Source organism: Macrobrachium rosenbergii, chromosome 16 (assembly GCF_040412425.1).
Source record: "Macrobrachium rosenbergii isolate ZJJX-2024 chromosome 16, ASM4041242v1, whole genome shotgun sequence".
NCBI classification, from domain to species: Eukaryota; Metazoa; Arthropoda; class Malacostraca; order Decapoda; family Palaemonidae; genus Macrobrachium; species Macrobrachium rosenbergii.
In genome coordinates this window covers 27,738,353-27,756,633 of record NC_089756.1, presented here as the reverse complement: position 1 = coordinate 27,756,633, position 18,281 = coordinate 27,738,353, and the positions used below count along the sequence as shown (strand labels likewise).

The window sequence follows — 18,281 nt, the reverse complement described above, 5'->3', positions numbered from 1 at the left end:
CTTCCTGCCCCTTGCCGCTTGCATCCCATGACCGCGCCAAGACCAACGGCCCCGAGGCCAAAAACTGCGCAGGTGGATCCTGGCGTGACCTGGGAAAAGGTCATGGGGACGTCATTTTGATAAAACAACATTGCAGCGATAATGGACAGATATTACAAGTGAATCTTTTGGAACAAGTCTGGAAATGAAGGCACAGCGGCAGTAACGAGATATGACAATAACAAAAACATGGATGAATGAGATACACAAATATTCAGTAGTGAAAAGGTATTACATAGTCCGTAAAGTGGGTCAATACATCCTTGAAAGTGGGACGCCGCTTTCCTTTCATTGTCTGAGCTAGGAAAGGGTACTATGTCTGTCGTCGCTTTGTCTTTGCATACAGAAGAAAGAAATTTATCGGGTTATTTTCTTGCCTCACCTTCGCTACTTTGACGGGCGCCCCAAAGCCTGTTGTCACTCCGCAACTGAGAAGACACATCTTGTCCATGGGAGCATCCTTTCTTATCTGCCAAAGAATAATACAATTCATAACTCCATTATGACATAATATCAATGCACAGTTTGAAGAACGACAGTTCGCCAAAGTGAGTTTCTATTGTATTAGGTAATGCGTAGCTTTTAGAATAATAATTCCTAAATAAGAAAACGTATTTTAACACTTGTGCTTCAGCTCCAGCTGAAAGGAATTGCAAGACAAAGCCAAGATTCCACCTACCATTTTAGAAAGCAGCTCTCAAGACATATACACAGACTTATGACTGGTTTTCGGAGAAAAACTAATTTAAGACAAGAACATAAACCATGAATCTATCCCACTCTTTTTTTTATATGGGCTTGCGACGTGAATGAGTAATATTATGTTGGGGGAGTAGGGTATAGGACGTGCATCGTAATGCCCTTCTCAAGCCCAAACCCAAAGAAAACGAGAAAACATGAAGAGAAAGGAGGAAAGCTCTGAAGGCTCAAGCTACACAAATCTCACCAACCTTTGTGAAGAAGCCGTCCCGAAGAACAGCGTACTGAGCGAAGGTTGAACAAGAGATGAAGTGATAGATCGTCTTGCCCTTGCAGGAGAGGCGGGTTGTACCGTCAGCTAAAGTGCCCTTGGATTCCAGAGATTCAAGGAATTTCACACACAGATTCGAGTTGGGCGATTTGCACATGAAGCACTCGTGGCACTGGGGCATGGAAGATACCAGGACATGGTCACCTGCAGGAAATAGTTTGATTAATTGCACAAAGGCTTCATAACGTAACTATGTATAATGGAGCAATCAAATTTGCATTTGATCGTAGCAACCGTCAGAATTGACAGGTGTATCATTTCAACTTCGGCTGCTATATTATATAATAAAACAATTAAGGATTTTATTACGATGATTAATATTAGCGTAACTGACCCGTCAGAAGCATTGGTCACATTCGATTAACTTTACATCTTTTAAATCATATATTTTATATATTGGTCGCCATTATTTATTTCATGTACTGTGATAGTTAAACGAGGAGTTTGTTCAGTGTCATCTGTATGCGTCCTGTAACCGTCTCATCAGCATTTAGTTGGTATATCAAATCTAAAGTCATGTAAAGATCTGTTGTTGTGGGTTTTTTCTTCTGGCGGCTCAACTGTCACTCTGGCGGCCATCTACTGAGAGTTACAAAAAGTGAATGAATTAAGATACATGTTGCGCAGTTATATATAGGATGCGGGTTGTTTACAGTCAGCTGGTCGACTGGTGGGCTGAATTTTGACTGGTCTTGTAGTCATTATGTTCTTCGTGGACTGTTCAGTGGTGGCTTGAGGGGGACACTGGCAGGGGTACCTTCTACTAGCTTGATTGGTATGATAGACTGCGCAGGTAAGATGTTGACGTCCAGGGTATTCTCCTCCTCCCTCCTCCTCCTCCCTCCTCCTCCTCCTCCTCCTCCTCCCCTCACTCCTCTCCTCCTCCTCCTCTCCAGAGTGTTTGGCATAAGTTAGGTACAAGTTTGTAATTATATTTCTCCTTTTTATTGTTGGGAAAAATTCAGTTTTTTCGACTGTGTTGATCCTGGACTTTTTTTTCCAGTGTACCCCGTAGTAAACTAGTGCCGTCAGCACCTCATGCAGTGCACTGTAGACATTGCCAAAGGTTCTTTGCAGCATTGCCTTCCTTGGCCCCTAGCTGCAGCTCGTTCCTTTTTTGTGCCTCCTTTCATACTCTCTTTCTTCCATCCTACGGTCCACCACTCCTAACAGTTGATTCATGAAGTACAGCTGCGAGGTTTTCTCCTGTTACACCTTTCAAACCTTTTACTGTTAATTTCCGCTTCAGCGCTGAATGACCTCATAGGTCCCAGTGCTTGGCCTTTGACCTAAATTCTATATTCAATCCATTCGATTCAATTTAATTCAATTCCTTTTCCCAGCATATGACTTGCTCCGCGAAGGCACAGGTGCAGGCAGTCTGGAGCTCGGTCTACAATCTTTTGGGTCCTTTATTGTGATTTTTTCGTAATGATTAAAGATGACCCCTTCTTGAAGGTGGCAGGAGAGACGTTTAGAGAGTTTCGTAGTAGTCATTCTGACGTATGAGTAGTGGCATCCATCTGCCGGGCATGTGGCGTCCTTCTATCGGGCATGCAAACTCGTAGGTGACGCTACATCTCTTCAGCGATGTCTCTGGGTGCTCTGGGTTGTTCTTGAGAAGTAGCTGACTAGTCTTCATATTCTTATGATAAATGACCAGGTTAAATCTACCTGTCAGCAGGAGATATGATTTTTATTATTTTCCTGAGTGCCCTCTTGTCATCTACTGTAGGTATTTTTGGTTCATAAAATATCTGTAACAGGGTTTGTGAGATTCACTTTGGTCGTTATTGGTGTCCGTCATTTTTCTTTTATGCCAGTTATCCCTGGAAATCTGATATTTGAGAAATTATTTATCAGTACTTGTCGATCTTTCGATCTCCTCCGTGGTTTCTTTCCAAATGGGGCATTGTGTTGGGGGCACAATGGGCAAAGGCATCCACTACAGACCTTTTATACCTGTTTGGACACTCGCTGGAGCGATTAAGGCAGAGGCCCGGGTTTGTAGGCTTTTATGTGAAATGTAGAACGGAGTATTTTTGGAAAGTTCGTAATATTTCCAGATCCTTTTCATTGTCCACCACTGAAAATTTCATCTTTGTTTAACGGTGGAACTAGAAGGGCGGGAATCTAATTACAAACTCTTTCTCTCTGATACCTATGTAGAATTAGCAAATAAAACTACAAAAGTAGATACCATCACTTTGCCGTCAATCTGGCAGTAAAGATGTCCTCTTGTGGGCGGTAAACGTATCTTCTTGGTACATATTTCCTGGAGGGCATTTAGGGTTTCTTCAGGGATGTTCATAGTCGATGTGTTCTCAAATACACTCTATTCAGGATATGTTTTAACTGTCTAATCGACGGGGATGCTGGTACAGAGGCTCTATAGAGGTCCAATGAAGCAATATGTAATGCCTGTAGAAGGAGAGTCTTGAAGTTTCCGTAAGAAGTCGATAGATGACAGGAGACGGTATCTGTCGGGGATGTATGGAATGAGATCATGAAAATTTTTTTTTATTTTTTTTTTTTGCGATTTTGTAGGCTGGGGTCAGTATCTGGTTTAAAATTGGTTGTAGAAAGTTATCAGGCTTGATAGTTTTACTGCACGGTAAATATAGCCTGGGTTAAAGTCGCCCTGGGAAACGGTCTTACTTTATGTCATCGCATTACGTGAGTTACCCTTATGCAGTTATCGTGGAGTTTGGGGACACGTGATCTTTGCTTCTCACCTTGTGATACGTCTCTCCAACAACACGATAACGAAAATTACTCAAAATGTGATAAGGAAACATGATTAATTTTAAGTGCAAAGTAAACTCCCTCGATGCAAAGAGAAGCAGATAATATAGATTAGACCCCACGGTGATACAGCTGTCAGAATTGTCTTCTCATGCTGATGCGTTTGTTGTGAAGAACAAGAGGAATTTGTTTCTGGTGATAGAAATTCATTTCTCGCTATAATGTGGTTCGGATTCCACAATAAGCTGTAGGTCCCGTTGCTAGGTAACGGTGGTTTCTTAGTACGTAAAAATAAATCTAATCCTTCAGGCCAGCCCTAGGAGCTGTTAACCAGCTCAGTGGTCTCGTTAAACTAAGATATACTTTTTTTTGCAGGAGCTTCAAGGTGTGATCTCTTCAGGAAAAAGAATAAATTACAAAAAAAAACTTTGTTGTAATGCCAGGTTAATATAAACCGATTAATCGGACGTAATTGAATCTCGTTATTGGTTAAGTCGGATTAATGCAGAACGTTCGGTTGTTCAGTTGATCGTGACTTCGCTTTGTTTCCATTAAGTTCAAGCTTTGGAATTCTTCTGCGGCCGCCGTTTTCTGTAACGCTAACCATTTTCTTTGTTAGGGGATGGGGTTTAAGCCCATATTGTATTCAGCCTTTTATTCATTATTATCTTAGGTGATAGGTTGAATGAACGTGTGAGCCTGCATTTTCCACCAGCCTCTGCATAAGATATTGTCGGTATTCACAAGGTAGACCTTGATTTTATTATCAGTAATGAGGTCACATTCATCGGAACTGTCATATGTTACTTTTGTAAGAAAATCTCCATAGAATTTAAAGCCGATGCGGGAAAAGGAGAAAGACAAGAGAAAAGGTATAATAAACAGACGAATGCAAACATAAAGATAGTAATCAGCACATTATTTAACTGAGATAAATAAAGCCAACATCAAGATAACTCACCCTCTTTCACTGAAGTGACCCCCTCTCCCACACTCTCGACGACCCCGCTGGCTTCGTGCCCCAGCACACAGGGGAACTTGCCCTTGATCAGAATGTCCTTCCATGCAGTCACGTCAGTGTGGCACAGGCCTGTAGCTATGATCTGCAACGTAAATAATTACTCTTATTGATGTATTTTTCGCTTTCATGTCTCAGCGTACTGCTGGCTTAATCCATAACAACAATCACCCCTGGCGTCATTCGCCTTTTGAACAATGGTAGGGAGCCGTACCGAAACGTCAAGGAATAAATGAACTTTGGCTAGCTGCATGGAGGGGGGTGGGGCGGGGTGAAGGAGAAGCAGGCCTAAGTTCAGATGAAAGGATCTTACGCGGTACACTGTAGGCATTGCTTAAGGTTCTTCGCAGCGTCCCTTCGGCGCCCAGCTGCAACCCCTTTCGTTTCTTTTACAGAACCTCCATTCATATTCTCGCTTCCATTTTGCTATCCACCCTCTCCTAACACTTGTTTTATAGGGCAACTGCGAGGTTTTCCTCCTGTTACATCTTTCAAATCTTTCTGCTCTCAATTTCCCCTTCAGCGCTGACTGACCTCATGGGTCCCAGAGCTTGGCCTTTGGCCTAAATCCTATATATTCAATTCAATGCATGGAGTTGGAGGGAAGGAGAAGAAGAGGAAAGCCAAAGTTCAGATGGGAGTATAAAATATCAGATGACATGCAGGAGAAGGGTTTCAGAAGCCATGATGCACTGGCCAGAGGAAGGTGGAGAAGGCTTAATGGGAAACAGCGACCCCGTATAGGAATGGCCAAAATGGAAGACTAAGAAGAAGAGGAAGAAGGACACCGCTCTAGGCTATAATTTAGCTGCTGCTACAAAGAAACTCTTTCGAGAGATTGAAAAACGGAATACAAACTCATCGGCATCCAGTCGGCCATTCTGTTCAATGAAGTACATTGTGCTATTGTTATATATAGTTCCTCGTTGGGAGAGTCGTTAGGAGTTCTCCTTCCTCTGCTAGGCGAGTTCAGTCTTCGGCCGGCCAATGAAGAATTAGAGGAATTTATTTCTGGTGATAAATTCATTTCTCGGCATAATGTCGTTCAGTTCCACAATAAACTGTAGGTCCCCGTTGCTAGGTAACCAATTGGTTCTTTGCCACGTACAATAAATTCTAATCCTTTGGGCCGGGCTAGGAGGGCTGTTTAGTCAGCTCCAGTGGTCTGGTTAAGCTAAAGGTATATTTAACTTTATTATTGTTATATATATAAGCCAAGATGCAACCGTGGCTGGAAAAACGCAATGCACAGACCTGAACACCGGGTAGGGAAAGCAGCTTAGTATACAAAAGAAAATTGAGAAGAATGAGCGGCGCAAGAGAAGCAGCAAAGAAAAAAACAAATAAGGCAATTGACAACATAAAAGATTAACAACGGAAAATACGTAAAACAAATAATCCATGAAGTAAAACTCGGGTCAGTCCTTTTAGAGGAATAAATATTCATCTGCCTCTTGAATCTCTGCATTTGTTTCTCATTAGCTATCCTCTTTGCCTTGTCTGTCACTTATGACCGTTCTGTGTTGTGGAATTGCAAAACAGTACTCCTAAACTTATCTCTCTATAAAAAAAAACACAATGCTTACTCACATGTTTTTGCTTAACACAAGAAAATGCAAAATAGCCTATGGTTCGATATATTAAAAGCATGGCCCATTTGGAAAGTTACTCAAACATTTTTGTTGTTTTTGACGGGACGTTACACAAGTATGCCCTGTACATGAAATAAGAATTAAGGGTATAATTAATATAAATATAACAGGCAGACCAATACAAATGTTCCTAAATAGATAGTGAGTCAGTCAGACGAATAGATTCAACGCGTAAATTTCTTTACAATCCATAATTTCTTTGCTTTTATGGTGGGCCCTTCTTTCCTCTATGATCATAGGCTGGTCCTTTTCCCAGGCAACAGCTGCCTTGCACTTGATAACCTGAAAATAAAGATAAATACCGGTAAAAAGAGCTTGCGTCAATTAAATGCATTACTCCTCTCCGCGGGAATACTTCCGAAGGTTGTTAAAATAATGGCTCTCATCGCATTTTGGGACGAGGAACCTACCACTGCACCCCTCTCCACCCCAAGCTGCGACCCACTGCTGTTGACTGACTATCAGGTAACTACTACTTCAGTCAAAAGAGGCGCAATGAGGTTTAACGGGAAATTCTTGCTTCCGGGAAGTGGACCAAGGCCCTCTTGCTGGTTTGGTGAACATCTTGACCACTAGGCCTGTAAATACTGTGTAATTTCTCCCTCTTCGCAGTGAAATACCAATGATGAAGAACGTGGATATGAACTGCATATGATGCTAACCCCTAATTTTACTAAGGAGTGTCACCGGTTTCATCATCTTTCAGACCACTGGCATCCCAGCGTCTAAAAATTTTGGCGCCTTGAATGAATGTCAGCGAAGAACAAGAATGGAAATATGCTCAATAATTCACTATAATTTAGCTGTCTTCACTGCAAGTGCAATTACCTGCCCCTTTGTGCTAGCCATTGCGGAAACTGCAAAGGCCGATGAATTGTCGCTTCAAAACCAAAGTAACAACTAAAATAGGCAGTGTTCTCTCGGCTCTGGGAGGGAAGGAACAGAACAGTGTCTGGTAACTCTCGCTAGTGTTGCCATGTTGGCAGTTTGGACTCGGCCAATCGCAAGAGCTTACAAATTTCAACGTTCCACGAAGTGATTCCGTTGCATGAGCGTTACCAGTAATATAAGAAAAGGGAAAGATCGTTAAGTGCTGCCGTTATGTATCATTGGAAGCCTGAAAATATTGGTCTTAATAATAAGAGGTATGCCAACTCCTGAAATTCGTTGCTATGCGAGCCGAAAAAAAAAAGCAATAGACAAGAAGCAAAAATGAGAAAGAGTGAAGGTCAAGCACGCTTGAGAAAAGCACTATCGCAAGGCGAGGTGAAGAAGTGTGAAGAGAGAGTGAGATTATGTCGTAATTAAAAACTAAAAAACACGACAGTGGGATTTCGACGGAATGGAACTGGTTGTCAGATGCATTTTTGTTTTTAACAAGCGTGTATATATATATATATTATATATATATATATATATATATATATATATATATATATATATATATATATATATATATATATATAATTTATTCTGCTAAAAAACAATACAACAAGCGCGGGCTTTTAGTATGAGGGAATACTACATAAAAATAACGGAGCGGAGTTAGTGCCAATGACTATCTGTTTATTCGCGCATCGTTGGCTGGGGTGGACATCTTCACTGCTGTAAAAGTATCATTTGAAGTCTGAAAATACTGGGTCTTATTAGTAAAAGATACGCCAACAGTGATATTCGCTGCTGCGCGAACCATACCACAGAAAAACGGGCAAGAAGCAAAAGAGAAAAAAGTAAACGTCAAGGACGCTTAGGTACAGCATTATCAGAACACTTTTTTAACAGAGACAAACAGAGAACGACAGAAGTTTTATTTAGTAATAATAAAAGCTTGGTGGTGAGAGGCTGAAGGACCGGAGACCAGTTGTCAGCTCAGTTCGTTCGAGAGTAGCTTGATCATCCCTGGCCATTAATTGTATTTTAACCTAGTATATTTACAAAATGATAATTGGAATTCCAGACAACTCATACAGATATATGTAACTATATATATATATATATATATATATATATATATATATATATATATACATACATATTTATATATGTATATATATCCATAAATGTGAATGTAACTAAACATGGCTTGCTTCATGTATGTAAACTTGTGCTCTGTAGAAATACGAACCGCTTGACCGATCTCAACAAAATTTTGCATGCAGCCCTCATTTAACCCAAGGAAGGTTTTCGCGTAGGTTTCAAACCCGTACGGCCGACGCCCTCCGGGGTACCTTATTTACTGCGGGTTCCGGCAAAGACCCAGCCATGGGATGACATATATAAGTCATATATGATTGGTGTGAAACAGGAAGTGTTCGGAACGTAGGTTCGTACCCTTTCTTGCTCAGTGTCAGGCCAAGTAGCACGCCTGGAATAATTGTGGCCACGCTTAGAAAAATTTTCCTGCATCTTCTTTGAATTCTTTTTTCGTGTAAAGTTCGTGTACTGTCACTGAAAATGCCTTTCTTTCCTGTGATTAATAATTTTCTCTAGAATTTATTGCTTTAAAAAATCTTGTTAGTTAAATCCACACCACTTGTTACTGTCATTCAGAGTTTTCCTGGGCAGCGTTGGATTTGTCAGCTAGTATGTACACACACACACACACACACACACACATATATATATATATATACCATATATATATATATATATATATATATATATATACATATATATATATAATATATACTATATATATGTAATGCACACGATTCTAATATATGCAAATACCTACACACATGACTATAATATAACAGGCAGAAGTTCAGTGCCAGCCACTTTCGCGTTTATTCGCGTATCGGCGGGGTACAAAAGTGACGCGGTTAAGAAGGTTGGTAGAAAAGAAAAAAAAAAAAAAAAAAAAAAAAACCTAAATAGTCGTGAGGAAAGAGACTAATTCGTGACAATTCTGTTACAAACTGAAAGAACATACTGAACGCAAAGAACTACGGACAAGGTAACCATACGAACATTCATATCATGGATTAGACAAGTACTAATTTCTTTGCTGAACTTTATCAGTACCTTTTTTCATTCTAGAAACATCGAGAGTAAACAGTCCGAGACTCAAGTTTAATATTCTGACTTGATGAAACAAGATTCAGAGACGTTCCTTCTCACCGTATCGTTGCACGGAACTGTCGCTGACCTAAAAAGGAAAACTGCAGCGTCTGCCGTATCAGTGAGATATATACTATTTAGCTCGCGAAACACTAATACACAAGTTTACTGCAGTTTCAGATGATTCTTCAATGCTTTCCGGAGTAACAGGGCGTCCCATTTGCAGTATCTGCAAATTTTCCCAAATTGGAGATGTGCCACCCCAGGCTCGTGAAACACTGTCACAAAGTTACTACAGTTTCAGAATGATTCTTAAATACCTTCCACGAAGTATTTGGGGGTCCATTTGCGATGTCTGCAAAATTTTCGAAAGTGAGATATGCACCTATTGGGCTCGTGAACACTAATACAAGTTACTGCAGTTTCCCAGGAGAATGAATTTGGGGGTCAAACTTGCAGTATCTGCAAAATTTTGAAGTGAGATATACTAATGGCTATTGAAACACTAATACTGAAGGTGCTGCCAGTTTCAGAATGAAATTGAGGTCCAAGCTGCAGTATCTGCCAAAATTTTCAAGTGAGATATGCACCTATTGGGCTCGTGAAACACTAATACAAGTTACTGCAGTTTCAGAATGAGAATTTGGGGTCAAACTTGCAGTATCTGCAAAATTTTCAGAGTGAATATGCCACCTATTGGAAATATTGAACACTAATACAAGTTACTGCAGTTTCAGAATAAGGTTAGGGTCAAACTTGTAGTATCTGCAAATTTTTTTGAAATTGAGATATGCCACCTGTTGAAACTAAATGGAAACACTAATACCAAGTTACTGCAGTTTCAGAATGAGAATTTAGGGGTCAAACTTGCAGTATCTACAAAATTTTCAAGTGAGATATGCCACCTATTGGGCTCAGTGAAACACTAATACAAGTTTGCAGTTTCAGAATGAGAATTTAGGGGTCAAACACAGTATCATACCAAATTTTCAGTGAGATATACCACCCTATTGGGCTCGTGAAACACTAATACACAAGTTGCTGCAGTTTCAGAATGAGAATTTAGGGGTCAAACTTGCGGTATCTGCAAAATTTCAGTGAGGATATACCACCTATTTGGGCTCGTGAAACACTAATACACAAGTTACTGCAGTTTCAGAATGAAATTTAGAGGGTCCAAACTTGCAGTATCTACCAAAATTTTTGAAAGTGAGATATACCTGTTGAACTAATTGAAACACTAATACACATTACTGCAGTTTCAGAAATTAATTTAGGGGTCAAACTTGCAGTATCTGCAAAATTTCGAAATTGAGATATACCTGTTGGGCTCGTGAAACACTAATACACAAGTTACTGCAGTTTCAGGAATGTAATTTAGGGGTCAAACTTTGCAGTATCTCAAAATTTTCAGTGAGATATGCCACCTATTGGGTCTCATTGAAACACTATTAAGTTACTGCAGTTTCAGAATATGAAAATTTAGGGGTCAAACTTGCAGTATCTGCAAATTTTTGAGAGTGAGATATACCACCTGTTGAGCTCGTGAAACACTAATACAAGTTACTGCAGTTTCAGAGATGAGAATTTAGGGGTCAAACTTGCAGTATCTGGAAATTTTCAGAAATTGAGATATGCCACCTATTGGGCTCGTGAACACACTATGCAAGGATTACTGCAGTTTCAGAATGAGGAATTTTGGGGGTCAAACTTGCAGTATCACAAAATTTTCCAGGAATTGAGATATGCCCACCTGTTAGGCTCGTGAAACACTAATACAAGTTACTGCAGTTTCAGAATGAAAATTTAGGGGTCAAACTTACCGGTATCTGGAAATTTTCAGTGAGATAATGCCACCTATTGGGCTCAGTGAAACATTACTAATACACAAGTTATTCTGTTTCCAGAATGAAATTTAGAAGTCAAGCTTGCAGTATCTACCAAAATTTTGAAAGTGAGATATGCCACCTGTTGAGCTCGTGAAACACTAATACACAGATTGCTGGTTTCAGAATGAGAATTGGGGTCAAACTTTGCAGTATCTGCAAATTTTCGAAATTGAGATATGCCACCTATTGGGCTCGTAAACACTAATACACAGAAGTTACTACCAAGTTTCAGATGTAATTTAGGGGTCAAACTTAAGTATCTGCAAAATTTTCCAGAAAGTGAGATATGCCACCTATTGGGCTGTGAAACATAATACACAAGTTACTGGTTTTCAGAATGAGGTAGGGGGTCCAAACTTGCAGTATCTGCAAATTTTAAGAAATTGAGATATCCACCTGTTGAGCTCGTGAAACACTAATACCTGAAAGGTGCTGCAGTTCAGAATGAGAGAATTTAGGGTCAAACTTGCAGTATCTGCAAAATTTTCAGTGAGATATACCACCCTATTGGGCTCATTGAAACACTAATACACAAGTTACTGCAGTTTCAGAATGAGAATTTAGAGGTCAAACTTGCAGTATCTGCAAAATTTTCAGGAGTGAGATATGCCACTATTGGGCTCGTGAAACACTAATACTGAAGTTACTGCAGTTTCAGAATGAATGATTTAAGGGGTCAAACTTGCAGTAATAATTTTCAAAAGGTGAGATATGCCACCTATTGGGCGTGAAACACTAATACACAAGTTACTGCAGTTTCAGAATGAAAATTTAGGGGGTCAAACTTGCAGTATCTGCAAAATTTTGAAATTGAGATATGCCACCTGTTGAGCTCGTGAAACACTAATCACAAGTTACTGCAGTTTCAGAATGAGAATTTGGGGTCAGACTTGCAGTATCTGCAAATTTTCAAAGTGAGATATACTTACCTATTGAAGCTCGTGAAACACTAATACACAAGTTACTGCAGTTTCAGAATGAATTTGAGGAGGTCAAACTTGCAGTATCTGCAAATTTTCAAGTGAGATATACCACTATTGGGCTCGTGAAACACTAATACACAATTTGCAGTTCAGAATGAGAATTTAGGGAGGTCAAACTTGCAGTATCTCTGCAAAATTTTTGAAATTGAGATATGCCACCTGTTGAGCTCTGTGAAACACTAATACTAAGTTACTGCAGTTCAGAATGAAAATTTAGGGGTCAAACTTACAGTATCTGCAAAATTTCAGTGAAATATACCTATTGGGCTCGTGAAACACTAATACACAAGTTACTGCAGTTTCAGAATGAGAATTTAGGGGTCAAACTTGCAGTATCTGCAAAATTTTCAGGTGAGATATGCCACCTATTGGGCTCGTGAAACACTATAATTTGAGTTACTGCAGTTTCAGAATGGTAGGGGTCAAACTTGAAAGTATCTGCAAAATTTTGAAATTGAGGATATACCTCCTGTTGAGCTCGTGAAACACTAATACTAAGTTACTGCAGTTTTCCAGAATGAGAATTTAGGGGTCAAACTTGCAGTATCTGCAAAATTTTGCAGGTGAGATATGCCACCTGTTGAGCTCGTGAAACACTAATACACAAGTTTACTGCAGTTTCAGAATGATTCTTCAATACCTTCCACGAGTATTTGGAGGTCCCATTTGCAGTGTCTGCAAAATCGGTAATGGACAAGGAAACAGCAGTATCTACCATTTTTCTCAGTTTGTATTTTTGCAGATACTGTAGTCTTCCATTTAATGGCATTGTGGACCTTGCTCAACCTCCAGCTGGTAGTATGATCGAATCTCTCAGTGGAAAAATGAGGCACTTGATATTTGACCAGTTCTTACGGAATATAGATGCTGTTTTACTAAGCATCAGTACAAGGCCTTGATCCACTCCCAAATGAGTTTTTTTCTGATTACATGTTACATACATACAAGTTACAAGTTTAGCTACATTCACATTTATATATATATATATATATATATATATATATATATATATATATATATATATATATATATATTTTTTCTTTCTTTTAGTGCTTTTTTTCCCATTTTGTAGAAGTAAGCACAGTCCCTTCTTTGAGGACTTTGATTTGGCTTTGGGGTAGACTCTGCAGTCTCGATCGGCTGCCTACCTGTGCATCATAGACCCTGGGACGTATGTGTGCATGTATTGCTTATCAGTCACCAGCTACCCTTTCTCCCAGCAGCGAAGACGTTGCTCAGTTAGGTCGACATTCGAGGCGTGTGAGTATCTGTTATGTTTTTAGAAGATGTTGGAGTGGCTTTGTTTGTGTGTGTATTAGTCTGTAACACCCATTTGCTTCTAAGCAAACCTATCCGTTGATTACATACATAATCCTGGGGTGTCTACATGGATAGCAAAGTGTCCGCCTCTTTAACCAGTCGGCTGCAGATTTGAACCCACGCCACAGACCTCTTAGAAGTCCGAGGCTGCTGCTCTAACCAACTTGGCCATCGAGGCTCATATATATCTATGTATATATATATATGAAATTTTTATCACACCAAGCCAGTTTATATACAATCATGAAAGCTACAAATAAACTTAATATCAAATTCACCTTTACACTCGGGTAAGCGTATGAATTTATTATAACGACTGTTTTATTTGCTCATGATTTCTCTCTAATATATATATATATATATATAATATATATATATATATATAATAATCCTTGATTAACTGTATTCTTGTTTTCCGGACACATCAGTGTTATCTGGAAGGTCTGCAGCATTGAATATACTGTATATGTAAAATATATATGAAATAAACAACTGTTAACAAATGAAGCCATTCGTATGGTTTGCAATGCTGCACAGGTGTAAAAAGACGACAGTAACGTAGTTTGCGTTCATTATTGTATATATATATATATATATATATATATATATATATATATATTTATATATATGTATGAGTATGTATACAGTATGTGTATAACTGCATCACGAAAACATGGAACGGGATGAATATATAGACAAAGACAAAATCCACGAAGGAAAGATAAACAGTGGAGTCTTTCAAGGCCTTTCGACTTATCGTCTTTGCTTAGCTTGGTAAAGGACGATGAGGTCGAAAGGCCTTTATCTCCACATTGTTTTCTTCTTTCATTTCATGAATTTAATCTATATATATATATATATATATATATATATATATATATATATATATATATATATATATATATATATATATAACTATAAGAAATTTCTGTGTAAAGGTAATAAAGAAAATAAGTGATTTGTATTTAACAACCAGATTAGTTTTTATTTTTGGAAACCATTATGAAGGTTTTAAGTACCCTCACTTGTTATTTATACGTTCCTTGCTTCTTTTGATTTCTCGACCGTCACATTTCATTCAACACAGGTCTGCTTTTAAAATTAATTGTCTTTTAGACTTTGCTGCAAATGAATTTTAGCATATTTTTGAACTATAAAAGTGTTAATAATTATAACCAGAAGCACCTGCGATGAAGGACTTTGCGTTACCTACAGTCGTGACATAACCATTTTGATTAATTTATTTAAGAGCCCTGCCTCGTAAGGGGTTCTGATCACTTGTTGAAAAAGTGACAAATCAACTTTTATCATTTTGTTCTTGGCATTGTCAGCATTTGTCTTCATATCGTGGTTTTCTTCTTCCGAACTTTTCATACTTTTATTCAATTTGTGTTTTTCTTAGGCATTTTCTTGTATTCTTACTTTTAGATGGGGGAAGTCTGGTGTGAAAATAAGTCTCAGAATTTTCGTTTTATTAAGGGAGTTTTCTCCTTACTATTTCGTCTGGCTTAATAATTCATCCTCCTCAGATTCCTCAGTGTCTCATTTACTTCTCAGGAGGGATCAGAAGTGCATGACAGTCTTGAGAGTCTTCCCCTGACTCAAGGAATCGAAAGCTTTGTTTATGTCCTCTATAGGAAGTCTGTGGGTTACGAGCTCGTCCAGAATGATCTTCTTGTTCATGTAATCGTCGACGAGGGCTGGTATCTCCGAAGGCTTCAGTCCTGCAAATATGATATGCTATGATATGATGTATATTATATATATACACACAAATTTTTTGTGGAAAGGAAACAGCGAATCGCAAGAAGGAAACAGGAGGTTTGACAGAAAAGTGGAATAACCCCAGAAGCACAGTTGCCTGTCATTTTTGAAAGCAATAACATGTGTCTACTCTTGCGATTCTCCTTTTACTGCAAGTGCATCACTAACTCTCCAATTAGGAGTAAGTGAGAACAAATTTTGAATTTGTTTCATCTGTTAATTTCTGTTTTTTTTTTGTGATGTGTGCTGGGCGTGTGCATTCGACTTCAAAACTTTATGTCGCATTTTTTTGGGGGCCTCAGAACAAATTAATCAATTATTGACTCCTGGGGGAAAAAATAGTGCAGTTTGGGGAGGTCTGTTTAGACATAGCACTCAATTATAGGCGTGCGCTACAATATCATAAATAAAACACTACGGAAAACATAACAGGATCATGCACAACAGAAAACAGGTATGTGCAAAAGCCACTGTCCTTCAATGGAATCACATGAAAGGCACATTTTATAATAATAATAATAATAATAATAATAATAATAATAATAATAATAATAATAATAATCAGCAAGCATTCCTCTAATAATTGGTTTTTTCTGTTTTTCTTATACAGTCAAACCTCAGGCATAGAACGGATCAGGTTCTATAAGTGAGGGTTGACTGTATAAGAAAAAAAGGAATGCTTGCTGAATATTATTATTATTATTATTATTATTATTATTATTATTATTATTATTATTATTATTATTATTATTATTATAAAATGAGCCTTTTATGTGCCTCCATTGAAGGCCAATGGCTATTGTACATACGTGTGTTCTGTTGTGTATGACCGTGACATGTTTTCCGTTGTGTTTTATTTATTGTATTGTGGCTCATGCCTCTACCTGATTGCTTCTGTCTTTTAAGTTTACTATCACCACCACTATCATTGTTGTTATTTTGGAGGAAGAACCTCTTTCAGACATCCTTCGCTGAAAATAATGGGAGTGCTTTCTCAGCTTGGCATGTAGGTTCCTTCTATGCCAAGTTAGCTTTTAAGCGATTTCATACCAGCAGGGAAATCGCATAGAAGCTAACTACAGTAAAGTTCATTTAATAACCGGACGTTTAGCTAGTCCACACTACCATTTACAAAGGATGAATGGTACCAGAGGGTCATACTTATACTTATACCAGAGAATGTATTTAAAAAGAGGGGTGCTAATTTTTTAATGGTTCTGAAATCCAGGGAGCTCTCCTATTGGCTGCAAGACTGGCTGAGCATCGGAGGTGCTGATTGGCTGGCGCCAGCGGGTCCTGCTCACAGGGGTTGCCGTTTGAAGAGGAAAACTCAAGTTATGGTTTGCCAGCTGGTACGAAGAACCTTACACGCCAAGTTCAGAAAGCACAGTATGAGCTAAATAGTATACAGACTGCCATTCTTTCCAATGAGGTATTATTATTATCCTAAAGCAATCAAACTTCGACAGCATTTTTTCTGAGGGTGGCGCTGAATGCAAGCCCCCACTGTCACCTGCACTTGAGGACAGCTTGACAGGGAAGAGAACTCGCCAGCCATGACGGCATCAAAACTTACACAGAATTTTTATTCTGGCTCAGAACCAGGGGACAAGGTGCACCTCAGGCATGATCTCTAAGGGGTTATGAGTAGTAGATTGGAGGCTCACCTCCAAAGAAGCATCCTGTGAGGACCTTGCCGAAAAGCAGCTGCATAGGGTCAACTGCAATGGTGTTTCCGGAGGGTGGCGCTCCTATAACCACGCACTTTCCCTCGCCCAAGCGACTGGCGTTCAGTGCGGACTGGATGACGCCCAAGTTGCCAATGCACTCGAAGGTGTAGTCACAGCCCACCTGCTGTGTCTTCTCCATCAGCACCTGGTCAATGGGCTTCTGGTGCTCGTTGGGGTTCACGAACTCTGTGACGCCGAAGATCTTTGCTGAAAGGAAAATGCAGCATGATGTCAGTATACATGCACTCACACACATATGCATATATATGCATATATATATATATATATATATATATATATATATATATATATATATATGTGTGTGTGTGTGTGTGTGTGTGTGTGTGTGTAAGTTTAGATAATCGATATATTGGCCAACAAGCATAAGTGGGAGTAAATATCTGATGTTCATCGGTTTCATGCCAAAGGTATATACTGACCGACTTCCTTCTTATCATTGTTGATATCGACACCAAAGATCCTTCCTGCCCCTTGCCGCTTGCATCCCATGACCGCGCCAAGACCAACAGCTCCGAGGCCAAAAACTGCGCAGGTGGATCCTGGCGTGACCTGGGAAAAGGTCAAGGGAACGTCATTTTGGTGAAACAACATTGCAGCGACAATGGGCAAACATGACAAATGAATCATTTGGAACAATTCTGGAAATGTGAAGGTACAGCTCAAGAAACGTGATATGATAATAATAACAAAAACATTAACGACGGGAATAGGCAAATATTGAGTAGTGGATCTTAATAGCTGCCCATATAAGTCCTTCAAGAGTCAGGTCTGATACATCTTTGAGGGTTACACTCCGCCCTCTCCTTTTACTCTCTTGTCTTCTCGTCGTGCTGAGATGGGAAACGGTGTTATATTTTCATGTCTCTCTTGTGTCTCCATATAGAAGAAACAAATTCATTGGGTCATTTCTATGCCTCACCTTCGTTACTTTGATGGGCGCCCCGTAGCCTGTTGTCACTCCGCAACTCAGAAGGCAGATCTTGTCCATGGGAGCATCTTTTCTTATCTGTCAAAGAGTAATACAATTCAT

General features: G+C 39.2%; 1 protein-coding gene across 2 annotated transcripts in view; it reads right to left on the bottom strand.

Moving 5' to 3' along the window:
- The window catches only part of LOC136847233 (alcohol dehydrogenase class-3-like), a 28,193-nt gene that overhangs the window by 3,412 nt on the left and 6,500 nt on the right, over nt 1-18,281 (bottom strand). Inside the window, exons 5-8 of one of the 2 annotated variants that reach the window (XM_067118713.1) lie at nt 18,171-18,257; nt 17,671-17,800; nt 17,168-17,437; nt 15,194-15,460 (exon numbers count right to left, since the gene is read on the bottom strand). In XM_067118713.1, the coding sequence (XP_066974814.1) occupies nt 15,300-15,460; nt 17,168-17,437; nt 17,671-17,800; nt 18,171-18,257 (648 nt within the window). In that variant the 3' untranslated portion in view covers nt 15,194-15,299. Of the gene's footprint in view, nt 1-15,193; nt 15,461-17,167; nt 17,438-17,670; nt 17,801-18,170; nt 18,258-18,281 lie in introns of those variants that run through there. The other variant, XM_067118715.1, reaches the window with a different exon arrangement.